The 26643-nt window shown below is 39.0% G+C and overlaps 1 protein-coding gene across 2 annotated transcripts in view; it reads left to right on the top strand.

Annotated features, from left to right (window-relative positions):
• Positions 1 to 26272, top strand: part of Ep300 (E1A binding protein p300) — an 80172-nt gene extending 53900 nt beyond the window's left edge. For both annotated transcript variants that reach the window (XM_071609450.1, XM_027926990.2), the window contains 17 exons: positions 718 to 897; positions 1120 to 1264; positions 3435 to 3553; positions 4839 to 5078; positions 5712 to 5800; positions 8438 to 8518; positions 10299 to 10355; positions 11501 to 11578; positions 13502 to 13569; positions 14811 to 14961; positions 15091 to 15237; positions 15804 to 15917; positions 17453 to 17618; positions 18313 to 18477; positions 19862 to 20023; positions 22359 to 22640; positions 22981 to 26272. In XM_071609450.1, coding sequence (XP_071465551.1) covers positions 718 to 897; positions 1120 to 1264; positions 3435 to 3553; positions 4839 to 5078; positions 5712 to 5800; positions 8438 to 8518; positions 10299 to 10355; positions 11501 to 11578; positions 13502 to 13569; positions 14811 to 14961; positions 15091 to 15237; positions 15804 to 15917; positions 17453 to 17618; positions 18313 to 18477; positions 19862 to 20023; positions 22359 to 22640; positions 22981 to 25179 — 4443 coding nt within the window. In that variant the 3' untranslated portion in view covers positions 25180 to 26272. The remainder of the gene's footprint in view (positions 1 to 717; positions 898 to 1119; positions 1265 to 3434; positions 3554 to 4838; positions 5079 to 5711; positions 5801 to 8437; positions 8519 to 10298; positions 10356 to 11500; positions 11579 to 13501; positions 13570 to 14810; positions 14962 to 15090; positions 15238 to 15803; positions 15918 to 17452; positions 17619 to 18312; positions 18478 to 19861; positions 20024 to 22358; positions 22641 to 22980) is intronic.
• The last annotated feature ends 371 nt before the right edge of the window (positions 26273 to 26643 follow it).

Below are 26643 nucleotides of genomic sequence, written 5' to 3'. Positions count from 1 at the left end.
GACTAATTATATTGACTTTTTTTTTGTTCCTAATACAGTACTGGGAATAAAACTTTGGGCTTTGCACACGGCACTGTACCACTGAGCTAGTTACTCCAGACCTGTAACATTTCTTATTGGGAAGTCTTCGAGGAAAGATTAAAATTGCCAGAGCTGGGGATGTGGCTCAAGCGGTAGCACGCTCGTCTTGGCATGCGCGGGGCGATGGGTTCAATCCTCGGCACAACATAAAAGTAAAATAAAGATGTTGTGTCCACCGAAAACTAAAAAATAATATTATTATTTTTAAAAATAAGAGATTAAAATTGCCAGGGATTCCAACACATGCTTGCGTTGATTCAAAATAATCATTGTGTATGGAAGTTCACTATATTTGTTCTCTCTGCTTTTCTGTGTATTTGAAACTTTTGCTAATGAGAGGTTAAAAGAAAAATAGTTATCCTTTTGTTAGTTGTTTCATTTCTTGATACACGTGAGCTTCTCTGAGAAAGTCATCTTTGGAACTCCACTACTCACATAGTTCCACAGAATGTTAATTAGCAAAAAATAATCAGCCTGTCTGTATCGCAAAGGCCTTAATCTCCTGTTTCTAAATTGTGCACCATAAGTGGATATATAATGGCACTAGCCAAAATACTGGTGTGTAATTCTATGTAACTTAAATTCTACTTGTGTAATTGGCAAACTTTTGGTGTGTTTCCCCTTCTTTCTCTATAGCTTTCCCAGCCAGCTGTAAGCATTGAAGGACAGGTGTCAAACCCTCCATCTACTAGTAGCACAGAAGTGAATTCTCAGACCATTCCTGAGAAGCAGCCCTCACAGGAAGTAAAACTGGAGGCCAAAATGGAAGTGGATCAACCAGAACCAGCAGACACTCAGTCGGAGGATATTCCAGAGGTAAGAGTAGAGCAGGTAACTGCTATGATTTGATTATGACTCCTGATTTAAAGAAAAATATATTGTAGGAAAATATTCTGATAATTAGGTCTAATTACATTGATTTTTCCAGTGAGAAAGACTCCAGATATGTCCAGGGGAGAGAGTTAATTATGATATTAATTGTATTGTTTCACAACTGAATGTTTTTGAAATACAGAAAATACATACCTTATCTTTTAGGCTAAAGCTGAAGACTGTAAAGTGGAACCTGCAGAAACAGAAGAGAGAGGCACAGAGTTAAAAACTGAAATAAAAGAGGAGGAAGACCAGCCAAGTACTTCAGCTACCCAGTCTTCTCCAGCTCCCGGACAGTCAAAGAAAAAGAGTAAGATTTTTTAGGCGGTCTGTTTCTGGAGGTAGAGAAAAAACAAAGACCCAGAATAGAACAGGATTGGGCCTCTTGGGCCTCAGAAATAACCAGTAATGTGATTTAATTAAGTTTGGGGCCCTGAGCTTGGTTAACTATTATTGAAAAAGAATTTTTTTTCCTATAGATATTTGCACTTGCTATGACTGCTGAGTCAGTCGTGCCCCTCATTTCTTCAGGGTTTATTCATTAGCACCTTTGAGAAATTATCTTTTTCAGAAGAGAAAAATGGCTGAATTATATCCTTGACTAAAATGCAGGAAAGAATAACACTAATAACAGTAGCATTTATGGTTTGCCTTCTTTGTGAACAAGGATCAGCAACTATATCACTTAAAAAACTACATAACAACTCTGAAGGTCGTTTTGTCTTCTTAAAATATTCTTTTAGTTGTAGATGGACACAATAGCTTTATTTCATTTTTATGTGGCACTGAGGATCAAACCCAGGGCTTCACATATATGAGGCGAGTGTTCTACCACTGAGCCACAAAACTGAGGCAGCCTAAGTCTGAAGTTTTTAACAGGCAGGAAGACTAAGACTTAGCAAGTTTAAGTAACTAGCCCCAGGTCACTCAGCCAGATAGTACCTGGGCAGAGTGTTCACCTCGGATAACTCCCAAAAACTAGAACTAGAGCTTCTTATGGCTCTTGGTGATCCTTCAGGTAAGTGATCTGCTGAATCTTAGAGATGATGTATATAAAAATTTTCCAAAAATATAATATGACATAAAATACCAAGTTTAAAATTTTTCATTCAAAATATTTGTTAAGTGTTGAGATGGTATTTCAATGTAGGTAGGTTGTAACAAATGCAGGGTTTTTTTTTTTTAGTTGTAGATGGACACAATATCTTTATTTTTATTTGTTTATTTTTATGTGGTGCTGGGGATCAAGCCCAGGGCCTCACACGTGCAAGGCTAGTGCTCTACCACTGAGTTACAATCCCAGCCCCACAAATGCAGTCTTAACTATTAGGGATCTCTCTTCAAAACATTTAATCTGTAGGGCTGGGATTGTAGCTCAGTGGTAGAGTACTTGCCTAGCATGTGTGAGGCATTGGGTTCAATTCTCAGCACCATGTATAAATAAATAAAGATCCATCAACAACTAAAAAATTTTTTTAAAAAATTAACACGTTTACTCATTTATTTTGAGTACAAAGAAGTCTGAGATAGAACTCTCTCCTCTCTGTAGTGTAATTTTTTTTTTCATGGCAGTTCCTCACTGAAGTGAACAATATCTAAAAGTACTAACGAATATGTACCTGAAGGCGAAGTTAATTTTTAGATCAAGGCCTTCCCTTTCTCAGAGTATTTTGTTTTTATTTTTATTTATTCAGAGTTGAATCCTTAGTCACTAGTTTCTTGAATGATGGCTTAAATTAATTCCATTCGCTGGAAATGCTAGCAAATCTTTCTTGACTTTTGGGAAAAGAACAGGTTTTGAATAACCAAGACTCTTATTCTTAACAACAACAATTTAGTGTTTTCTCTCTCTCTCTCTCTCTCTTTTAATTTTACACATAAACCCTAGTATCCACTGTTAAAATAATACACCACTTTTACTCCTCGGCTCTAAAACATCAAGCATTTTAATCAGAGACTCTTTGAGTGCCTTCACTTCCTTTAGTGATAGGACAGAATCAGGTCTATTTCTGGCTTTGTTACATAAATACTGGTGTCATGAAAGAAAATTTTCTGTTCTCTTACCAGCAGTATCTTTCGGACTATTATTTTGTGACATCTCTTCATAGATTTTTAATTTCCCTTGGCTTCTCTTTCTACTTAGCCGAGTCTGTGTTAACTGAATTTATGACTGGAAAATTAACTGAGCTTATAATTGTGGTGACAAGTCATGCTGTTTTGAAGGTACTGCCTGTAAAGAGCAGGAGTTAGAATCAGGAAGCAAGCCGTTTCTTGGAGGACAGTGTAGTCACCTTCCATGCTAGTCAGTAAACCTAGGACCTCGATCATGCTAGGCAAGCACTCCATCGCTGAGCTATACCTCTAGCCCAGTATAATCACTTTGGTATTTTGTGAGTCTTGAGATACTTAAACTTCAGCTTGAATGTTTTTTTTTAAATGGTTTGTTTCAATTGATAATCAATTTAAATGTACTTTTAAAGTTTTCAAACCAGAAGAACTACGACAGGCACTGATGCCAACATTAGAGGCACTTTACCGACAGGACCCAGAATCCCTTCCCTTTCGTCAACCTGTGGACCCTCAGCTTCTGGGAATCCCTGTAAGTATTTATTTTCTTTGGTTTTAATTTGGTACCAGTTTTATTGAGGTGTAATACACATACAAGTCACCTACTTAAAGTTCATAATTCAAAGGCTTTTAGTATATATTCTCAGAGTTGTACAACAGTCACCATAATTTTAATTTTCTTTCTTTTTTTTTTTTTTTAGTTGTAGGTGGACACAATAATCTTTTATTTATTTTTTGACTTATCTTTCAAGTTTTAGGGGGCAGTTGGGGAGAGTTCAGCCATTTTATAGCATCAGTCAGTACCTCAAGTTAGGCATCGTGGCATGTGTCTATAACCCAGCTCTTTAGGAGGTTGAAGCAGGAGAACTAGGAGGTTTGAGTCCAGCCTGGGCAACATAGCATGACCCCATCTCTAAAATGAAAAAAAATCAATACTTCATCCCTTTTTGTGCTTTAATAATAGATAATACCACATTTCATTTATTCATTGTTTAATTGGTAAACATTTTGGTTATCTCCACTTTTTGGCTATTGAGGGTAGCACTGCTTTGTATATTCATGTACATGTTTTTATTGTAGTTATGTCTATATTTCTCTTTGGTAACTACTTTAGGAGTAGAATTTCTGGGTATTATGATTTATGGTGGACCCAAGTTAGTTTTGTGTCCTAGAGAGAGAATTTTTTAATATTTATTTTTTAGTAGACACAGCATCTTTATTTTATGTGGTGTTGAGGATCGAACCCAGCGCCCTGCACATGCCAGGCTAGCACATTACCGCTTGAGCCACATCCCCAGCCCAGTTTTGTGTCCTTTTAAAAATGCCATTATATACACCAGGCTGCTAGCAGCTTTCATTGGAAGGTTTTAAAATTTTATTAGACAGGATACATGAGTGCTTCCAGGGGCAAAAATCTTTCAGGAGTTCATTTTTCCTTTGACCTTAGATGTAGCACTGAAGTTCTCTGGGCTTCATTTCCTCATTTTTATAGGCCCCTTCCAGTGAGTTTTTAAGACTTGTCTTCTTTGTACCAATCTCATGTGTACTATGGCATAGCAGCTGGAGTTACTTTGGGGACCATCAGCCTACTGTCTTGAGAATCCCTACTAGCTTTATTCTCCTTGCCCTCTGTACCATTTCATGTGTATATAAACTGATTTGAAGATGTGATGGATATTAGTCTACTATTAGGAATATAGACAGGTCAAAACTTCAATTACATGGAAAATTAAAGAGTATAATAGAGTACTCCATTCTACCTCAAATACACTGCCCAAAGAGTGAATAATGTTGTTTGATGTCACTTGTCCTTGTAGGATTACTTTGATATTGTGAAAAGCCCCATGGATCTTTCTACCATCAAGAGGAAGTTAGACACTGGACAGTATCAAGAGCCTTGGCAATATGTGGATGACATTTGGCTCATGTTCAATAATGCCTGGCTATATAACCGGAAAACTTCACGGGTATACAAATACTGTTCCAAGCTCTCTGAGGTCTTTGAACAAGAAATTGACCCAGTCATGCAAAGCCTTGGATATTGTTGTGGCAGAAAGGTAAGAAATGGCTTTCAAATCTGCCTTTAAATAATGTCTTTTTCTCTCTCCCTCTTGTCTTCTCCCTCTCCCCTCCCTGTGCTGGAGATTAAACCCAGGGCATCAGGCATGCTAGGCCTGTAATCTACCACTGAGCTACATCCTCGGCCCCAAGAGGACCTTTCTCTAAATGCACTGTTTATTGTTAGTTTCACACATCACAGTAGTATATTATTTGTATAGAATGGGCTTTCTGTAAAGACATTTTGTACACAGACGTGAATTATATGGCAAACTAGACCTTAGAATGCCAAATCATCAGACTAAGCTCATCTGGAATAGGAGCTCTGTCCTGTTCCACTGTATGTGTACATTGCAGAACATCTACTAGCTTTCTTTTGCATACACAATTACAGTGTTTGAGCTGTACTTGTCCTAGTGGGGTCTGTGGAATGGGACAGAAATAAAAGACTGCTTAGTCTACCTCAGATGGTCAACTTATATAGTATTCAACTTGGAATGTTTTTTGGAAACTGAAGTAGTCTGTTGTAATTAACATAAATGAAAACTAAGACATCACTAACTCTTGTTTAGATTTTCCATTCTAAACTCACACTTCACACTGTGCTCTTTAACAAAATATTTCTTTTGCAGTTGGAGTTTTCTCCACAGACACTGTGTTGCTATGGCAAACAGTTATGCACAATCCCTCGTGATGCTACTTACTACAGCTACCAGAACAGGTAAGCTTGACTACATGTAGACTGCAGTTCATGTGTCCTCGTGTCTAGGAAGTTGCATGCAGCTGAACAAGCACACATGCATCATGGTAACTTGCTTGAATACACCTGTACGCCACAAGTTCTACCATTATTTTCTGCCTTTGCTTGCAGAATTAATATAAAATTTCCTAGCAAAAAAATACCCTTGCTTGAGTTGTCTGGGCCTTTATTTACTTTTGTTTATTTTTTTGTTGTTTGGGGATTGAAACTAGGACCTCAACACATGCTAGGCAATACTGAGCTATACCCCAGCCCTGGGTTTTGTATACAGGAGGAACCCAAGACCTTGGGAAGATATGCAACTTTGTGAGCTCCTGGGACTGTATCCAGACTCCACATCTCTTTATGTTGTGCTTTTATTAATTGCCACAGCCTACTGTAGAACTTTGAATTAAAATTTGTTGGCTTTAGATACTATTATATTTTTTTCCTGGTACCAGGGATTGAACATTAACTACTGAGCCATGTCTCTAACCTCTTTTTCAAATATTTTATTTAGAGATAGGGTCTTGCTGAGTTGCTTGAGGTCTCAGTCTCCCAAACCACTGCAATTTGCAATTACAGGCGTGTGTCACTGCACGTGGCTAAAATTAGGTGTTGTGGGGTTTTTTTGTTGTTGTTGTTTTCTATGTGTGGCCTATCCCTTAGTAGCTCTTAGAAGAGATGAAAATAGGATTTTAGAGTATTTGCTTTGCTCTCTTCAAGTAAATTAAAAGGAAAACCTTCAAAATAGTTCTGTACCTGACTTCACAAAAAAAAAAAAAAAAAACAACTAGGTATTGCAGAGATTGGTAGATTTGTAATGAACTAAGCATTTTCTCCTGCTCAGTTAGTAACCAATAATCACAAAAATTGCATTCATGAATCTGTTTTAAACATGATTAATCTCATGTTTTCAATAATGAGGCTCCAATATAGCTTGCATTGGATGTTTATTTTGCAGTTTCTGACTAGTAACAGCAGGGCTAGGTAGTTAAATGCCTTTAGTTTTTTAATAATACCAAACCTGGGGCTGAAGTTGTTACTCAGTGGTAGAGCGCTTATCTAGCATGTGTGAAGCACTGGGTTCGATCTTCGGCACCACATAAAAATAAATAAAATAGAGGTATATCAACAACTTAAAAAATTTTAAAAATAATACCAAGCCCATGGTGTTGGGGTTTTGTTGAACTTGTGTGCTACAGATGCATTTCTAGCCTTGAAAACTCACCCAAACTTTGTTTACTTAGAAGAGTTCATTGAACTCCTAATACTTTGTAGGCATTAGAATCCAGATTTTTTTTTTTTTTTTTTTAATTCCTTGAAAGTCAGGAAAGGGGAGACTAAAGTTACATAAGCACGTTGTATTTAAAAATTCAGGTAACAACTGGCGTGAAACTTTCCTCATGTTATAATCTTGATTTATGCCATTTTTGGATTTTTAACAACAATGTACAGTACTTTTTTTTAAATATTTTTTAGTTGTAGTTGGACACAATACCTTTATTTCACTTATTTATTTTTATGTGGTGCTGAGGATCGAACCCAGGGTCTCATACTTGCAAGGCGAGCGCTCTGCCGCTGAGCCACAACCTCAGCCCCCTTTTTTTATTTCTTACCAATGCACATTTAATCATACCTGAATACACCACTGCTTCCCCCCGCCCTTTTGAAGTATATAATGGGTATAATGTGTATTTAACTACTTTGTGGATGGAATCTATTCAGTGAAAAACTATCTTTTTTACTTAAGGCTTCTTTAGGATTGTATTTTATGTTCTTTAATCATTTGTTTTTGGAGGAATTATTTCCTTCTACTGTATCCCTAGTGGGTCTTTTTTTAGTTACCAAGGATTACACTCAATTACTGAACCACATCCCCACCCCTGTTTTGTATTTTATTTAGAGACAGGGTGTAACCGAATTGCTTAGCACCTCTCTTTTTGCTGAGGCTGGCTTTGAACTCGAGATCCTGCTGCCTCAGCTTCCTGAGGAAGCGTGCGCCACTGTGCCTTGCCCAACTGGGTTCTTTTGTTTTTCTTTTTGGAAGTGGGAAGAAGTGTGTGATTGCCATGTTTAGGTAGTGGTGAGAGTGACAGTCTCCTCTCTGGTATATTTATCATTCTTCCTCCTCCTGATTATTTACATCAAGTAGCATTAGCTAGTGAAGTGACAGGGTATGGGTCTGTGTAAGTGAAACATTTTTATTTTATTTGCTGTAATCATTTGCTACTTGTGATCCCGTTGAGATATTTAATGCTAATCTGTGCTTTGCCTTGGCTTTCTGCTTTGTGTTGTCCTGTCTTGCTTTTATGTTTTTTGTTGTCCTGCAATCCCTCATTTCTTCGTTTGTTTTGTGTTTTTTTTTTTCTCCCCCATGCTTGTCGTTGTCTGCACTTGGCTTTGATTGCAAAAAAACAAAAAACAAAACCAAAACCAAAAAACCCAAACTGTGGGGCCCATAAATCTGCATCATTGAATGTCCTTGTCGCCGTTGATGACCTGCTCTCTGCTCCCGTCCCCCTCCTTGGCCTGCTGTGATTGGTGGCTTCGTTGCTTGGCTTGGGCTGTGTTGTGTGAACGGAACAGTTCACCCCAGTATGGCCTTCTTGCCGACAGGTATCATTTCTGTGAGAAGTGTTTCAATGAAATCCAAGGGGAGAGCGTTTCTTTGGGGGATGACCCTTCCCAGCCCCAAACGTAAGTAACTGCATTATTTTGAGAAGTGGTTTGTTTGTTTGTTTGTTTTTGTTTTTTCTTCCCTCCCCTCAGTTTGTTTTCAGATGATGATGTTACTTGGGCTTCTACATGGTGTTAGCTGGTCCTGTCTTGTATCATAGCCATTAATCTCGGGTGGGTAGTTAAAAATTAAAAAAACCAGAAGTAACTTCTCAGTTGTACACTCACATTTCAGATGCCCAGTAGCCATCTATGGCTAGTTATCAGCACATAGCCATCATGGCATAAAGCTCTACTAGACAGTGCTGATCTAGGGATATGTCCACATTGGACAGTCAGTTTAGAGTAAAAGTACCCTATCTTCTGAAAAATAACAGTCTTAACATGTAGGGCTTTAACAGACCTAGTTGGGTTTTGCAGTCTCATAAGCTCTTACCAGTTTGGTAAATGCCAAGAAAACTTTTGAAACATGTAGCCTTAACTGCAATGTTAATCTCTAAAATTTAGATACACTATTTATTTAAGAAAGAATAACTCTTTAAACAGAAGATGTGGAGTACATTCCACAAAAGTAGTAAAATAGTACAAACAGGATTCTGAGAAAACCTGGTTTTTCCAAACTGGATTATAATGTTGCACTTCCCTTTCAGTCACTATTGAAATACAGGATAGAAGTTCTGGGTTCTAGTCTGAGACTGTAGATGCTGGGAACCATGGTTTCCCAAGGAGGCATTCTGACTCTTGGCTAAAGCAGGGAGGTTCACTCTAGGGCAGGTTTCACTGATTCAGAAGGGGAAGTCAGTTTAGATAGAGTAGAAGTGGCCTACCAAGTGTTCCAGACTTCAAGGCAATATGTCTCTGGCTTTAAAAATTACTTTAATCTAAAAGAGTCTACATTTCTAAAAGTTCCCAGATCTTCCTGGTGCTCTTTGACTTCAGATCATACTTAGAGAGCCTAAGACCCACCATTCAGATAAATGAATCTCTAGGTTATAACTTGTGTAGGAAATGCTTTTAAATTTGGAAGTGTCCCCATTTTTGTAAGGAAAAATCACAGTATCAATGTGAGCCTCTAAAGTTGATTCTAGGCAGAACATGTGAGATCCATAGCTTCTGTATGTACTAAGGCCTGAGCAGTATGATGTGCTGGACTTCAGAAAGGGCTGCCATGGGAAATTGCTTTAAATATATATATGTATATACTGTATATGAAATATAGAATTTTTGTCCTTCAAAATTAGCCTCTTTTGGGTAACTATAAGAACCTGAATTATATACAATTAGCCTCCATTTCTACTGTCAATCAAAAATAAAAGACTTGAACATCTGTGGATTGTTAGTATCTATAGTTATAGTGTTCCTGGCTCCCTCTGATACCAAGGAGTAACTAACTATATTCTTAATGTTGAGATTTTCTCTTGATAGAAAAGTTGAGTGTCGAGACATTACTGATAAAGAATTTTTTTAAATAGAGGTTTACTTCCTGCTGTTTTACATCAAGCTTATAAAAAAGTGTGTAAAACAGTGGGTCAGATAGAAAAGGAATTTTTATATTTAAATCTGGGTTCTTCATTTCATTTTAGGGCAAATTTATGTACTGTAAAGTCCTGTTGAAAATTCCTTTTCATAAACATGCATTTGTGTAGCCCAAGAATGCATATATGTATATACACACACACACACACCTAAAGTATCTAAATTATCCACCTACTATGTGGGTGTGATCCCTTTAGTTAGATATGGTTAGATTGCTCATCTTTCTCTATTGCCTTTTCTCACAGTGTCTGTTTTCTCTCCTTAGTACAATAAATAAAGAACAGTTTTCCAAGAGAAAAAATGACACATTGGATCCTGAATTGTAAGTAGTTTCTCTTGACCAATCAATACACTTTGACTTTTTTCCTTTCTTTCATTCTCGTTTTCCATGATCAGATGACTATATTTCTGTGTTAAATCTACATGATGTACATTTAAATCGCCAGAAAAAATATGGAAAGCATTTAGGAACTACGCCTGTTATGTTAGTTTGTATTTCCAGGTAGTAGTGTTCATATATATTTTACTGAATGATTTAATGTTTTATTGTGGTGGTTCTCTCTCTCTCTCTCTTTTTTTTTTTTTTTTTTTTTTTGGACTGGTTAAGGAACCAGCGCCTCACATACAGTAGGCAAGCGCTCTACCACTGGGCTATATCCCCAGCACAGCTGTTCATAGTGTTTCTATGGGCCCATGTGAAACATCACATTACCTCTGCTCAGTGCTTTGTGTTCCATGTTCCATTATATCCTGCATTTACAGTGCATGCTCATAATCCCTTCATTTGAAGCCCCTGGAGCACTGAAAAATATACCAGTTTTTTAGGTGTTTCTACAATGGATGGGGATGGTATTGGACTCGTTGAGATAATACAGAAATTTGTTATGTACAGAAATTTATACTGTCTTTCCATAGTCAAATTTAAGATGGTCACATTTAATGACTGAATATTATTACTTTTGAAATTTGCTTTATCTATAAACACTAAACGTTTTTAAAAATAAAAAGTTCATTAAATTGTTTTTCCAGTTTTTTGGGCTTGACCTTGGCTAGCTTTTGAATTGTTAGAAATACTGGAAATTTGGGGGCTGGGGATGTGGCTCCAGCGGTAGCGCGCTCGCCTGGCATGCGTGCAGCCCGGGTTCGAATCCTCAGCACCACATACAAACAAAGATGTTGTGTCCGCCGAAAACTAAAAAATAAATCTCTCTCTCTCTCTTTAAAAAAAGAAATACTGGAAATTTAAAAAAGGTCCATTGACAACTAATTTTTTTTTTTATGTATGCATTTATATGTAGTGCTGAGAGAATCAAACCCAGTGCCCAGTGCCTCATACATGCTAGGCAAATGTTCTATCACTGAGCTATAACCCAACCCTGGAAATTTCTTTTTTAGTTACTACTTAATTTTCAGTTTGAATTTCATTGAAGTTTCTGTGTTAATTTTGGCATTGGCTTGCAATTTCAGGTTTGTTGAATGTACAGAGTGTGGAAGGAAGATGCATCAGATCTGTGTCCTTCATCATGAGATCATCTGGCCAGCTGGGTGAGGCTTATATCAATGTTTTCTCTGGAATTTTTCTTCATGAATATTTTTTCTTTGCCATAACCATTTTTACCTTCAGAGTTATTGTCTTTAAAATGTTTTCTTTGGATTGGGAAAAATCTCAGTATGATTTAATGTTTGAAACATTAAATAACCTAAAATCCAAAAATAAAAAATAGATTTCTCTCTTATTTGCATGCATTCTTTTCATTCATATATGTGTATTTTATTCCGCTGGGTGTTACATTAAAATTGTTATATCAAAAGTAAATCTTTTGATAAAGCAGGTGTTAGATGTCATATAGCAATAGAAAAATAGATACAGATATTGGTGAGGGACACTTGTTACTACTTTAGAACACATGCTATGAATGGTATGATAAATGATGACTTTGCTAAGTGTTTTGACTTAAACAGTTTTTGGTGGGGATGGGGACAAGTTACATAGCTGTACTTGCAGTATAGGCTCATATTGAGAGAGGGACAGACAACCTTTCACTATGCAATAGTGGGGCTGATCCCATCTCCATTCCCAAGGAAGAAAGGGAAATACAGGGCTTCATGGATCTCCATTACACATTGGACAAATTATTAATGCTGGTTTGATGGTCACATAGGAAAGGGGAAACTAGTTAAAATTTTTACAGAAAATATGGAATTGACCCCCAGCACAGCCAAAAAAGGTTTTTGGTTTTATAGAAAATATAACTCTAAGGAAAATTACAATAGGTGATTTTTAGTTACTACTTAATTTTCGGTTTGAATTATCTTGAAGTGTGCTTTTTTAGAGCTCTATTTAATAATTGAAGACTTGATAAGAATGATTATGATTAAAGAGATTTCTTATGGTTACTACAATTTAGGAGCAGTCAGCTAGTTTGAGATAATATTTACATTATTAAGCTTGCTTTTTTTCTAAATCAATAAAGTAAAAAATAAGATTCTTTCTTCTCTTCCACCCAAATTCCTCACCACCAGAATAACCATGGCTAACAGTTCCCACATCTATTTCTGTTTCATTATGTTTTACTGATGTAAATACTAGTTCTATTTTTTTAGTTTTTGCATCTGATACATCAGGGACATTCATTTATGTGTGCTGCATTTTGGGGGTTTTGGGGTTTGGTTTTGATTCCTTTAATTTTGGATAATTACTAGAGATCAAAGCCAGCAACTTAGACATACTAGGCAAGTGCTCTACCCCTGAGCTGTATCTCCAGCCCTTTTTATTTTTGAGATAGGGTCTCAAAGTTGCTGAGGCACTTGTGATCTTCTGCGATTACAAGCATGTGCCACTGTGCCCAGCTTTTAGTTTTGAGATAGGATCTTGCTATGTTTCCCAGGCTGGCCTTGAACTTGCTCTTCTCCTAGTTCAGTCTCCCAAGTAGGTGGGATTACAGGGGTATATCACCATGCCTAAGTCTGCTGTATCTTTAATGGATCCTTAGTTTCTGTAATGTCCTGTAACCCATTTAGTTAATTATTGATGTTTATGTGATTTCAGGTTGCAAGAAACTACATGTACACACACGTAATTATAGGAACAAAGAGAATGTATGTTTGAAATCAGTTGGTTCTACTTTTAAAATGTACATTTCTACCTGTAGCATTTAGGAAATATCAACACTTGTGCCACTGTGATTGGCCAGGAGAATATTCCTGTCTTAGTTTCTAATCTAATCTTTTCATATATAAACCAATTTATTTGCCCTTCACATTTCTTAAAATTTTTCTTACTGATTCCTAAAGGTGCTGTGTGTATTCTTTGTATTAACCTTTTGTTGTATATGCAGAAATACATGTGTCAGGTTGTCTTCTGAATTTTAATTTTATGCAAATGACAAGTTTTGTTTTTTGTTGTTTTTTAATCTATGTTAACTTAAATGCTATGTTGTGTAAGCAAAGTCTTGGTTTACATTTTAGATTTGTCTGTGATGGCTGTTTAAAGAAAACTGCACGAACTAGAAAAGAGAATAAGTTTTCTGCTAAAAGTAAGTTTTAATCTTATTTAAAGTTATTTAATCAGTAATCTACTGAAAATTGAATTGTAATCTGCATTTTTTGTGTGAAATTGATTAGACACAACATGCTTTCCTTTTTTGTATGTTTCTCCTCACTTGGAGCATTTCATAATGAGGACCACATGTGGAAATAATTGGCCAGAAATGCCATCCTCTGAGCAACTATATCATTTATAGGGACGACATTTAGGCTTCACATGATCTTTTCCAGGCAATGTGGAGCAGGAGAATCACAAGTTTGAGGCCAATCTGGGCAACTTACTGAGACCCTGTTTCAAAAATAAAAAGGGCAAGAGATGTAGCTCAGTGGTAGAGTGCCTCTGAGTTCAATCCACTGTACTGCAGAAAAGAAAGAGAATATTTTATCATAAAAGTAATTGACACTAATAATGTCATTGTAGTATTTCATTTAGTTTTATAGATGCTTTTGCAGTATATTGGTGACCTATGGATTGCTTTGACTCCTATACTGTTTTTAAATTTGCTCAACCATTATTGTGGCTGTATGGTAGACCTCTCACCTAGCACATGCAATGCCCTAGGTTCGATCCTCAGCACCACATAAAAATAAATAAGTAAATGTCCAACTACAACTAAGAAAAATATTAAAATATATATTATCTTGGGCTGGGGTTGTGGCTCAGCGGAAGAGTGCTTGCTGCACTTGTGCGAGACCCTGGGTTCTATCCTCAGCACCATGTAAAAATAAATAAATAAAAGATAAGATGAAATTAATAAATAAAAAGATATTGTTCACACACACACACACACACATATATATATATAATATTGCAAAGTCCATGTTGATGTTCATTGTTCTATGGATTTGACTTTTGAAAACTTCCCAAATAGTTGAAATATGAATTTAGACATTATTTGAGTACTTTGCTTCCTTTAAATAGCACATACTTAAATCACAGTGATACAGAGAATTATGCATAGCCCCACTCTAGTATGACATATAAACAAAATTTTCTTCCTCTGCCCCCTTCCCTATACAGACTACCTAGCTAACTTTTTAAAAATTTTAGTTAGTTCGTTTTTCTGTTTACACTGGGAATGAGGAGCACAATGAGATTTGAGATTGAACCTCAAGACTGATAGTAAGATTTCAATAATCTTGGTGAGGTTTTTTGTTTTGGTATTGATTTTGTTTATTCTGGGGTTGAACCCAAGGCCATACCTTTTTAACTTTTAATGTGTGTTCTTAGGGTTGCCATCTACCAGGCTTGGCACCTTTCTAGAGAATCGAGTGAATGACTTTCTGAGGCGACAAAATCATCCTGAATCAGGAGAGGTTACTGTTAGGGTTGTTCATGCTTCAGACAAAACTGTGGAGGTCAAACCAGGCATGAAAGCAAGGTATCTATTAATTAATTTCCTTTTTTTTCTCTTATGGATCCATAGTTGTTCATACCTAGGTTCTATTGGTCATTCCAACCTGAATGATATATGTTGTGTTTTTTTTTCCCCCTAATCCATATTGTGCAGGTTTGTAGATAGTGGAGAGATGGCAGAATCCTTTCCATACCGAACCAAAGCCCTCTTTGCCTTTGAAGAGATTGATGGTGTTGACTTGTGCTTCTTTGGCATGCATGTTCAAGAGTATGGCTCTGACTGCCCTCCACCCAACCAGAGGTATGACTGCCTTGCTATGGCTAATTTCTAATTTGTGTAGGGCTTGAAAATAATAACAGATGAAAAAGCATTACAGGGTTAAAGTGTTTAGTGTGCTTGGTTGGAACAAGCACACTAAAGTATTAAGTCAAACAGATTGACAAAATGGCCCCCAAACAGAAAATAACTATACAACGCTTCTCTTAAAGGATATGAGTAGCAGCCTGGAACTAAACTCATACATTTCAGAAAATTGACTTAAATCTAGGTTGCTAATATTTGGAGTAGGATGGTTAGAAATTCTGTCTCCCAAAACAGTATGAAAGGCAAGAATAAGAATTCTGTCAGAATATATTCAATATATATATTGATTGGTATAATATGTGCCATGCTGGGTATTAATACAGGAAGTTTAAGGCTCATGAACTTCTCTGAAAGGTCCACAATCTATTTGTTTACTAATGTTAACAAGCACTACAGTTGAAAGGGTGAGCAAAGAACGTAGAAGAAAGGGAAAGTATTTTTAGCCACATAAAATAACAATTCTTTGTGATATATGTCTTATTTTTTCTCCGTTTTTGATACAGGAGAGTATATATATCTTACCTCGATAGTGTTCATTTCTTCCGTCCTAAATGCTTGAGGACTGCAGTCTATCATGAAATTCTAATTGGATATTTAGAATATGTCAAGAAATTAGGGTAAGTATATTGATAATTTCTTTTAAACAATGTTATTGTGGTGGTGAGAACATAGGCGGAAATGTTTAAATACATAATTTTTACCTTTTCCTGACCTTGGTTCTTATCTCACATTAACTATAATCTGAACATTATTGGAGCCCCTGTGAAGTTAATGCTACTAATACAAAGGATTATTTTCCTAGTTTCACCCATCCTACTTTAGCTTTATTTATTTATTTAGTTATCGGCAGACACAACATCTTTGTTTGTATGTGGTGCTGAGGATGAAACCCGGGCCGCACACATGCCAGGCGAGCGTGTTACCGCTTGAGCCACATCCCTAGCCCCTTAGCTTTATTTTCTTCAATTGAAATTGAATGTTGGTTTGCAATCTCCCTCCCCTCACCCCATCCCTCCTACATACTGGGGATGGAAACCAGGGGCTACATCCATATCCCTTTCTCATTTTTAATCTTGAGATGGGGTCTTACTGAATTACCCCATCTGGACTTGAACTTGTGATCTTCCTGCCTCAGCCTTGCAAGAAGCTAGTTATGGTGTGTGCCACTGTCCCCCACTAAGGGCCAAATCTTTATTTTATTTTACTTATAGATGAACACAACACAATGCCTTTATTTTTTTGTGGTGCTGGGATCGAACCCGGGTCCCGCCCGTGCTAGGCAAGCGCTCTATCGCTGAGCCACAATCCCAGCCCCATTAAAGGCCAAATCTTGAACTGCATTTGATCTTGTGACACCTGAGTATCAAGACCAAAAACAAAACAGTTTTAAAGGTATTCCATGTATACATATCCTAGAGAATAAAACGTGGAAGGCAAGTTTGCCTTTCATTTAACCTTTTGTTAAAATGGGCCATGTTCCTTGCATTAAAATCTTCGTTTGGGGGCTGGGGTTTGTGGCTCAGTGGTAGAGCGCTTGCCTTACAAGTGTGAGACCCTGGGTTCCATCCTTAGCACCACATAAAAATAAGTAAAATGAAGGTACTGTGTCCAACTACAACTAAAAAATAAATATTTTTAAAAAATCTTTTTTTGGTGGTAAAATATAAATCTGGGATTTTGATACAGAGCTAAATAATCCCCTCTCTGAATGAAATTCCCCATATGGCAATGTGAGATCCATTTTTATTGCTGTGTATTATGCCTAGTTCTGGCCTAAGAATTTTGATCTGATGTTAGATTGTGCAGTTTGTTATCTTGAGAAAAATTATTGGCTTCTGTATCGGCTCTATCCATGTGGTTTGAAGTTTAAATTCTACCAGGTGCAGTGGTGCACATGTCCCAGCTACTTCATAGTATAGGCAGGAGAATCTCTGAACCTAGGGCAGCCTGGGCAACATAGTGAGATCCCATCTCTTATATGAAGGGTAAGTGCAGTGATGCATACCTATAAGCAGGAGGCTAAATTGACAGGGGAAAGAATCCCAGGCCAGAACCCTGTCTTAAAAGAAAAAGGGATAGGAGTATAGTTCAATATATAACATTCTGTCTAGAATGAATGACCTCTTGGTGTTCCTTCTCTTTGTGGTGTTAGATATACAACAGGGCATATTTGGGCATGTCCACCAAGTGAGGGGGATGACTACATCTTCCATTGCCATCCTCCTGACCAGAAGATACCCAAACCTAAGCGACTGCAGGAGTGGTACAAAAAGATGCTTGACAAGGCTGTGTCAGAGCGTATTGTCCATGACTACAAGGTCAGTTGGAGTATGAAAATATACTGTATTCTTGGCTACTCTGTTTTCTGTCGTTTTACAAGTCTTCTGTTTGCTTCTTCCACATAACTGGTACAATTATGCTAATTTGATAAAGTGTCTTTTATACAGATGAAAATTTTCAAAGAAACACTAGGTGTTTTTGAGTTGTAGATCAAGAAATCTGTTATGGCCAATTAAAATAATAGACATGTTATTTAAACATCAATGAATTTAGACCATCTTATGATGTGCACTAAGTTGAGGAAAACAACAATTTTTTTTTTTCCAAGCAGCCCAGCACACCATTCAGTAGCAACAACAGTTCCCAGTATTGTAGTTTGGGTCATTTTGAACCATAAAGCCTCCTGGAATGCCAGTAACATAACAATTAGAAGGAGGGCTGCTAGTGCTAGTGCCATCTCTTAGACCTAGCAGGAAAATACTACACCATGTGTTTATGTTAAAGCAGAATATATTCCTATCATCATGAGTATAGGAAAGAGAAAACTGGGATACTGACATCAGACCAGGTTTTTTCACTGTTCATGCATGACACTAAATATCTTCCTGACATATGGGTTAGGGATAAAATCTCAGCCAGCTTTTAGAAGACATTTTAATACTTCATCTTGTGTCATATAATCAATGCTTTAAGAAAACAGAAATTACTGTTTGTACTACGATGTTTTTACAGGATATTTTTAAACAAGCTACTGAAGATCGATTGACAAGTGCAAAGGAATTGCCATACTTTGAGGGTGATTTTTGGCCCAATGTTTTGGAAGAGAGTATTAAGGAACTGGAACAAGAGGAAGAAGAAAGAAAGCGGGAAGAAAACACCAGCAATGAAAGCACTGATGTAAGGGCATTGTTTTCTTTTCACTGTCTGCCTTGAATCTTACAAATAATCCAGATAGGAGCTTCACTTTTTACCTTGGTGTGAAAGAACTCTTTTTAAATTGAGCAAGATGGCTGAGGACATAGCTCAAGTGGCATGTGTGGGGTCCTGGGTTCCATCTCCAGCACCATGAAAAAATTTTGGCAAAAAATGGTGGCTTAGAAAGATTTCATATGATTCTATTTCTCTGATTATCATCCTCTTTAGCATCAGACTCCCTTTTACAATTTAGATGAGTAATAAGTGATAAAAGAAATAAGAGTTAATTCTGAAAAACTGACTTTGTGTATGGTGTCGTTTTTTTTCCCCCATACTGGAAATTAAAACCCAGGGCCTTGAGCATGCTAGGCATACCACTGAGCTACATCTTTACAGCCGTAAACAATTATCTACCTAAAGGGCTTAGTTATGGATATTTTAGACCTTGAGGGCCATACTTCTGGCATCTGTTTCCCACCTTTTTCCTTCCAGTCTCAGGAATAAAAACACAGGGCCTCATGCACATGGGACAAGCACTTTACTGCAGACCTGCGTTCTCAGCCACCGCCACATTCCCCCCTTTAATTTTTAACTAAGGGCCCTTTCGTATGGCATTTATGGCTATTAAAAATTAGGCCTGGGACAGTTTTGCTTCTCCATCACATAGAACTTGGCTTAGTAACCCTGACAGTCACTTTCCAGAGCATATCTAGAATTCACCGTACTGGCTTTTTCTTTTTTTTTTTTAATTGGAGTCCTAATTAGATTTCTGACTTATAAAGAAATCCTAGGGTTGGGGATGTTGGCTTATTGGTAGAGCGCTTGCCTAGTGTGGATGAGGCCCTGGGTTTAATCCCCAACACCATATACACACACATACAAATTCTACATAGCCTTTTAGTTTAAAATACTTGGTTTTTCAGGATGGGTTGGAGCTTTTTTGTTGGTTTTATAGGCTCATACAATTCTAGAATGAAAGTTGGAAGGATACAAAACCAAGGTCTTATGGATCATCCGCTCCATGCACTCTTTACTACCCCATACAGCCATTCCTTGTTTCTTAGCCATGATCTGGGCTTTGTTCCATCATCGGGGTCTGTGCACTGTGAGGCTCTTCTAGGCAGAATGTTAGGGATGCATCAATCACCGTAATGAAGGATCAGGTCTGCACTGGAGAAAATTGGGGCAAATATATTAGTAAATATTAGTTTGCTATAAATAGCAGCTTAAAAGTGAAGAGCTTGTGAAATAAAAGTTTAATCTCTAGCTTAAAAGGGGAGAAGAGTCATTTTATCTTCAGAATTGTTTACAAATCGCTTCTTAATAAAACCTTAATTGTTTTCTTGTCTTTCTGGCCACCATATAGGTGACAAAAGGAGACAGCAAAAATGCTAAAAAGAAAAATAATAAGAAAACCAGCAAAAACAAGAGCAGCTTGAGTAGGGGTAACAAAAAGAAGCCTGGTATGCCCAATGTATCTAATGACCTCTCTCAGAAACTATATGCAACCATGGAGAAACATAAAGAGGTAAGAGGCAGTCTCCAAGAGGTGGGTGAAAGAAACGACCCACCCCAATTGGCATTTATGATGTAAGCACCAAACCACTGAAAATTTATGGGGGAGAACTCATTTGATGGTGATTGGGAAGAAAAAAGAGTCTTAGTGGGTTTTATAAGACAGTGTTTATTAGCTTGTGCGGTCATTGGATTTATAACTCAAAAGTATATGCATAGTTTGTCTAACTCTATAACGTCTGTTTTTATTTTATTTTTTTATGCGGTGCTGAGGATTGAACGCAATGCCACACATGCTAAGCAAGCGCTCTACCACTGAGCCACAACCATAGTCCTCAAATGTTCATCGTGTTTGGTGAATGTTGTTTTTCTAAACTCCTTAGAACTCCCATTAGCCAGCTGGGCACAGTGGCACATACCTATAATCCCAGCAGCTTGAGAGACTGAGGCAGGATAATCACGAGTTCAAGCCAGCCTCAGCAACTGTGAGGCACTAAGCAACTCCCTGAGACCTGTCCCTTAATAAAATGCAAAATAGGACTGGGGATGTGGCTCAGTGGTCAGGTACCCCTGAGTTCAATCCCCAGTATAAAAAAAAAAAAAAAAAATTTAACTCCATTAGCCATTTCAGTTTGTTTGTAATGGTGCTTTTGAGAAAGAAATGGGGAAAGAAAAAAAAAATGCTGACCGTAGCTTTGGAACCAGGCATGATGGGGCATGCCTCTAATCTCAACAATTTATTGAGACCATGTCTCAAAGGGATGGGAATGTGATTCAGTGGTGGGTTAAAAAAAAAAAAAAAAAAAGTAAAATTAGGAAGTAGAATTGGAGAAAAATCAATCATTCACATATATACTTATAACAAATAATTTGTTATGGTTGAGGATATAACTGGAGTTTCCCATAAGAAAAACCAAGACACTTAAAGTTTTGTGGTGGTGGTGGATTCAATTTCACAGTTCAATTCTTACAGACACCAAGTTATTCTTTTACAGGAAGTGGCAGTTATGTGGAGAGGGAACAGAAAGTTTGATTTTAAATATGGAATTACAACTATTGGTTAAGCAGTTTCTTTGGAAGAGAAATAAATTTGCAGAACCCTCTCCTGTAATTATACCTTTTAGGTATTCAAGCATCTTTTCCCATAGTCCACTACTGTGCCCATCCCCCTTTTTTATTGAGGCTTAGCAAACTGACGTGGTTATCAGAGAAATACAAGCTTGATACCATAACCTCAGCCATGCTATCAAAATGAAGAATTCCTGAGTTACTAATTGGGTATTAATTATCAACAATTGATAGTTACTAGCTCTTTTAATTCTTCAAACAGTAGTTAATGCTTTAAGTTTAACTTAAATTGTGGACACATTCATTCCATGACTGGGTTTTAATCTTAGGGCCTTAATTCTGAGGCTCTGGAGTAGGTTATAAATCAGTGTATTAGCTTCACTATAGATAGTAACAAAAGCAGCAAACGTGCTTGGCCCAGTGCATTGCAGATCTTCCTGCCAGTCTGCAGATTTTCAGTCTGTTAGAAGCTGGCTAAAACCAGCATGGACTGCATAGCAGATTAGTGTAATTAGTTGAATAAAAGTTTATAGTTCTAGGGCTGGGGCTGCTACTCAGTGGTAGCACCTGGCATGTGTAAGGCACTGGGTTCGATTCTCAGCACCACATATAAATAAATAAAAGTCTATCAACAACTAAAAAATAATTTTAAAAAAAAGTTCATAGTTCTAGCCAGGCACAGTGGTGCACACCTGTAATCCTAGTAACATGAGAGGCTGGGGCAGGAAGATCGCAAATTCAAGACCAGCCTCAGCAACTCAGCAAGACCCTATCTCAGAAAATAAGAAGAGGATGTAGCTCACAGTGATAGTTCCATCCCCAGTACCAATTTCATGGGAAATGATGTTTGTTCCAAGTTTCCAACCTTCAGTGAACAAAAATTTGGGGGGTTTTTTGTTTTTGTTTTTCCACTCAAGAAACTTACCCTAGTGTCACCATCTAATGTCTGGTCCTGTGTTCTAGTCCAGGATATTGAGTCAAATTGTGTTGAGTTGCCTTTCATTTTGAATTGTTGCCAGCTTTTTCTTTCTTTCAGAGACATGAGTATTTTCTTGATGAGTAGTTAAGCAGACTTTCTCTTTTTGAGCTATTGTTTGCTCGCAATTAGATTCAGGTTAAACCATTAGTACCTAATCAGAGAGAACAGAGATAGGTGAATAGGAGGAGAGGTAAGTATGGTAGTAAGCTAACCCTGCATCTGCTCAGCCCGCTGGGTGCTGCCCAACTTCTTTCTGCTATAGTTGCACACTAGAGTTAGAATAAGCTTATCTGTTTGGCAGGTCTTCTTTGTGATCCGCCTCATCGCCGGCCCTGCTGCCAACTCCCTGCCTCCCATCGTTGATCCTGACCCTCTCATCCCTTGTGATCTGATGGATGGTCGGGATGCATTCCTTACCCTGGCCAGGGACAAGCATCTGGAGTTCTCTTCACTCCGACGAGCCCAGTGGTCCACCATGTGCATGCTGGTGGAACTGCACACACAGAGCCAGGACCGCTTTGTCTACACCTGCAATGAGTGCAAGCACCACGTGGAGACACGCTGGCACTGCACCGTATGTGAGGTCAGTACCGGGTTGTAGGAAGGAGGGGGTTCTGGGTCTTTATTGTCTTAAAGGGTGATGCAGACACATGTTACATGGTTGAGAAAGGGCCCAACCTCATGTTTGCTTTTTTGTTTGGCTTGGTTTTAATTGTAGATGGACCTGATATTTATTTATTTTTTTATGTGGTGCTGAGGATCAAACCCAGTGCCTCACACTTTTGAGGCAAGCATTCCATCACTGAGCTACAACCCCAGTCCCTGGCCTCATATTTGAAGAGGCCTACGCCAAGTATCTAAAAATGCTTTTGGACTGATTTAATTCTCCGAGAATTGACCTGCACTCCTTATTTTTTCCCCAGGATTATGACTTGTGTATCACCTGCTATAACACTAAAAACCATGATCACAAAATGGAGAAATTAGGTCTCGGCTTAGATGATGAGAGCAACAACCAGCAGGCTGCAGCCACCCAGAGCCCAGGAGATTCTCGTCGCCTGAGCATCCAGCGCTGTATCCAGTCTCTGGTCCATGCCTGCCAGTGCCGCAATGCCAACTGCTCTCTGCCCTCTTGCCAGAAGATGAAGCGGGTTGTGCAGCATACCAAGGGCTGCAAACGGAAAACCAATGGTGGGTGCCCTATCTGCAAGCAGCTCATTGCCCTCTGCTGCTACCATGCCAAGCACTGCCAGGAGAACAAGTGCCCTGTGCCGTTCTGCCTCAACATCAAGCAAAAGCTCCGGCAACAGCAACTGCAGCACCGGCTCCAGCAGGCTCAGATGCTCCGCAGGAGGATGGCCAGCATGCAGCGGACTGGTGTGGTGGGGCAACAGGGCCTGCCCTCCCCAACTCCTGCCACTCCAACCACACCAACTGGCCAACAGCCAACCACACCACAGACACCCCAGCCCCAGCCCACCTCTCAGCCCCAGCCTACCCCTCCCAACAGCATGCCCCCCTACTTACCCAGGACTCAGGCTGCTGGCCCTGTGTCCCAGGGTAAGGCAGCAGGCCAGGTGACCCCTCCAACCCCACCTCAGACTGCTCAACCACCCCTTCCAGGCCCCCCACCTGCAGCAGTAGAAATGGCAATGCAAATTCAGAGGGCAGCTGAGACGCAGCGCCAGATGGCCCATGTTCAAATTTTCCAAAGGCCAATCCAACACCAGATGCCCCAGATGACTCCCATGGGAATGAATCCACCTCCCATGGCCAGAGGTCCCACTGGGCATCTGGAGCCAGGAATGGGACCTACAGGAATGCAGCAACAGCCACCCTGGGCCCAAGGAGGACTGCCTCAGCCCCAGCAACTCCAGTCCGGGATGCCAAGGCCAGCCATGATGTCAGTGGCCCAACATGGTCAGCCCTTGAACATGGCTCCACAACCAGGATTGGGCCAGGTAGGTGTGAGCCCACTCAAACCAGGCACTGTGTCTCAACAAGCCTTACAAAACCTCTTGCGGACTCTCAGGTCTCCCAGCTCTCCCCTACAGCAGCAACAGGTGCTTAGTATCCTTCACGCCAACCCCCAGCTATTGGCTGCGTTCATCAAGCAGCGGGCTGCCAAGTATGCCAACTCTAATCCACAACCTCTTCCTGGGCAGCCAGGCATGCCCCAGGGGCAGCCAGGGCTGCAACCACCTACCATGCCAGGTCAGCAGGGCGTCCACTCCAATCCAGCCATGCAGAACATGAATCCCATGCAAGCAGGAGTCCAGAGGGCTGGCCTGCCCCAGCAGCAGCCACAGCAGCAACTCCAACCACCCATGGGAGGGATGAGCCCCCAAGCGCAGCAAATGAACATGAATCACAACACCATGCCTTCACAATTCCGAGACATCTTAAGACGACAGCAGATGATACAGCAGCAGCAGCAGCAACAGGGAGCAGGGCCTGGAATTGGCCCAGGAATGGCCAACCATAACCAATTCCAACAACCCCAAGGAGTTGGCTACCCCCCACAGCAGCAGCAACAGCAGCAACAGCAGCGGATGCAACATCACATGCAGCAGATGCAACAAGGGAATATGGGACAGATGGGCCAGCTCCCCCAGGCCTTGGGAGCAGAGGCAGGAGCCAGTCTACAGGCCTATCAACAACGGCTCCTTCAACAACAGATGGGATCCCCTGCTCAACCCAACCCCATGAGCCCCCAACAGCATATACTCCCAAATCAGGCTCAGTCCCCTCACCTACAAGGCCAGCAGATCCCCAATTCTCTCTCCAATCAAGTGCGCTCTCCCCAGCCTGTCCCTTCTCCACGGCCGCAATCCCAACCCCCCCACTCCAGCCCATCCCCGAGGATGCAGCCTCAGCCTTCTCCACACCACGTTTCCCCACAGACCAGTTCCCCACATCCTGGACTGGTTGCTGCCCAGGCCACCAATCCCATGGAACAAGGGCATTTTGCCAGCCCGGACCAGAATTCAATGCTTTCTCAGCTCGCTAGCAATCCAGGCATGGCAAACCTCCATGGTGCAAGCGCCACGGACCTGGGACTCAGCACCGATAACTCAGACTTGAATTCGAACCTCTCACAGAGTACACTAGACATACACTAGAGACACCTTGTAGTATTTTGGGAGCAAAAAAATTATTTTCTCTTAAGACTTTTTGTACTGAAAACAATTTTTTTGAATCTTTCTTAGCCTAAAAGACAATTTTCTTTGGAACACATAAGAACTGTGCAGTAGCCGTTTGTGGTTTAAGCAAACATGCAAGATGAACCTGAGGGATGATAGAATACAAAGAATATATTTTTGTTATGGCTGGTTACACCCAGTCTTTTTTTTCCCCCCTTGTGTGTGTGGTTTAAGTGTGCACTGGGAGGAGGCTGAGGTCTGAAGCCAACCGTATGCTCCTGCCTTGCACCTCCAATAGGTTTTATTATTTTTTTTAAATTAATGAAAATATGTAATATTAATAGTTATTATTTACTGGTGCAGATGGTTGACATTTTTCCCTATTTTCCTCACTTTATGGAAGAGTTAAAAAAAAAAAAGAACATTTCTAAAACCAGAGGACAAAAGGGGTTAATGTTACTTTAAAATTACATTCTATATATATATAAATATATATAAATATATATTAAAATACCAATTTTCTTTCTCTGGGTGCAAAGATGTTCATTCTTTTAAAAATGTTTAAAAAAAAATTCCCCCTTTCCTCCCTTCAAGTCAACTTTTGTGCTCCAGAAAATTTTCTATTCCGTAAGTCTGAGCGTAAAACTTCAAGTATTAAAATAATTTGTACATGTAGAGAGAAAAAAATGACTTTTTCAAAATATACAGGGGCAGCTGCCAAATCGATGTATTATATATTGTGGTTTCTGTTTCTTGAAAGAATTTTTTTCGTTATTTTTACATCTAACAAAGGAAAAAATTAAAAAAGAGGGTAAGAAACGATTCCAGTGGGATGATTTTAACATGCAAAATGTCCCTGGGGTTTCTTCTTTGCTTGCTTTCTTCCTCCTTACCCTGCCCCCACACACACACACTTTCTGTAAAACTTGAAAATAGAAAGCAAAAACCCTCAACTGTTGTAAATCATGCAATTAAAGTTGATTACTTATAAATATGAACTTTGGATCACTGTATAGACTGTTAAATTTGATTTCTTATTACCTATTGTTAAATAAACTGTGTGAGACAGACACCTGAGCTTTGTTTCACTTCTTGGGGGCACATCTTTGTCTTAATTGCCCGATTGCTTAGGATTAAGAGGGGAAAAGGAAGACCTTAGTTTACAGCTGCCTTAATAGATATAATGAATTCCTATATAGATGTTGGAGAATTTGTCCAAAGTTCAGAGAGAAAAAAATACAACATTCCAAATACCAGTAAGATGTCAAAAGTTGAGCTGACAGGATCATCATCATCTAAGTAAGGAAGGATGACCTCGGTGTCTTCTAATTACCCTCTTACCGGGGATGAAAATGAGGACCCACGAGATCACACCTGCCTTTTTTTTTTTTTTTTTTTTTTTTTTTTTTTTTTTTTTTTTTTTTTGCTACCACTGCCAATTGC

Source organism: Marmota flaviventris, chromosome 3 (assembly GCF_047511675.1).
Source record: "Marmota flaviventris isolate mMarFla1 chromosome 3, mMarFla1.hap1, whole genome shotgun sequence".
Classification (NCBI taxonomy): Eukaryota; Metazoa; Chordata; class Mammalia; order Rodentia; family Sciuridae; genus Marmota; species Marmota flaviventris.
The sequence above is the reverse complement of the archived record's forward strand: the minus strand, read 5'-3'. Positions and strand labels throughout refer to the sequence as shown.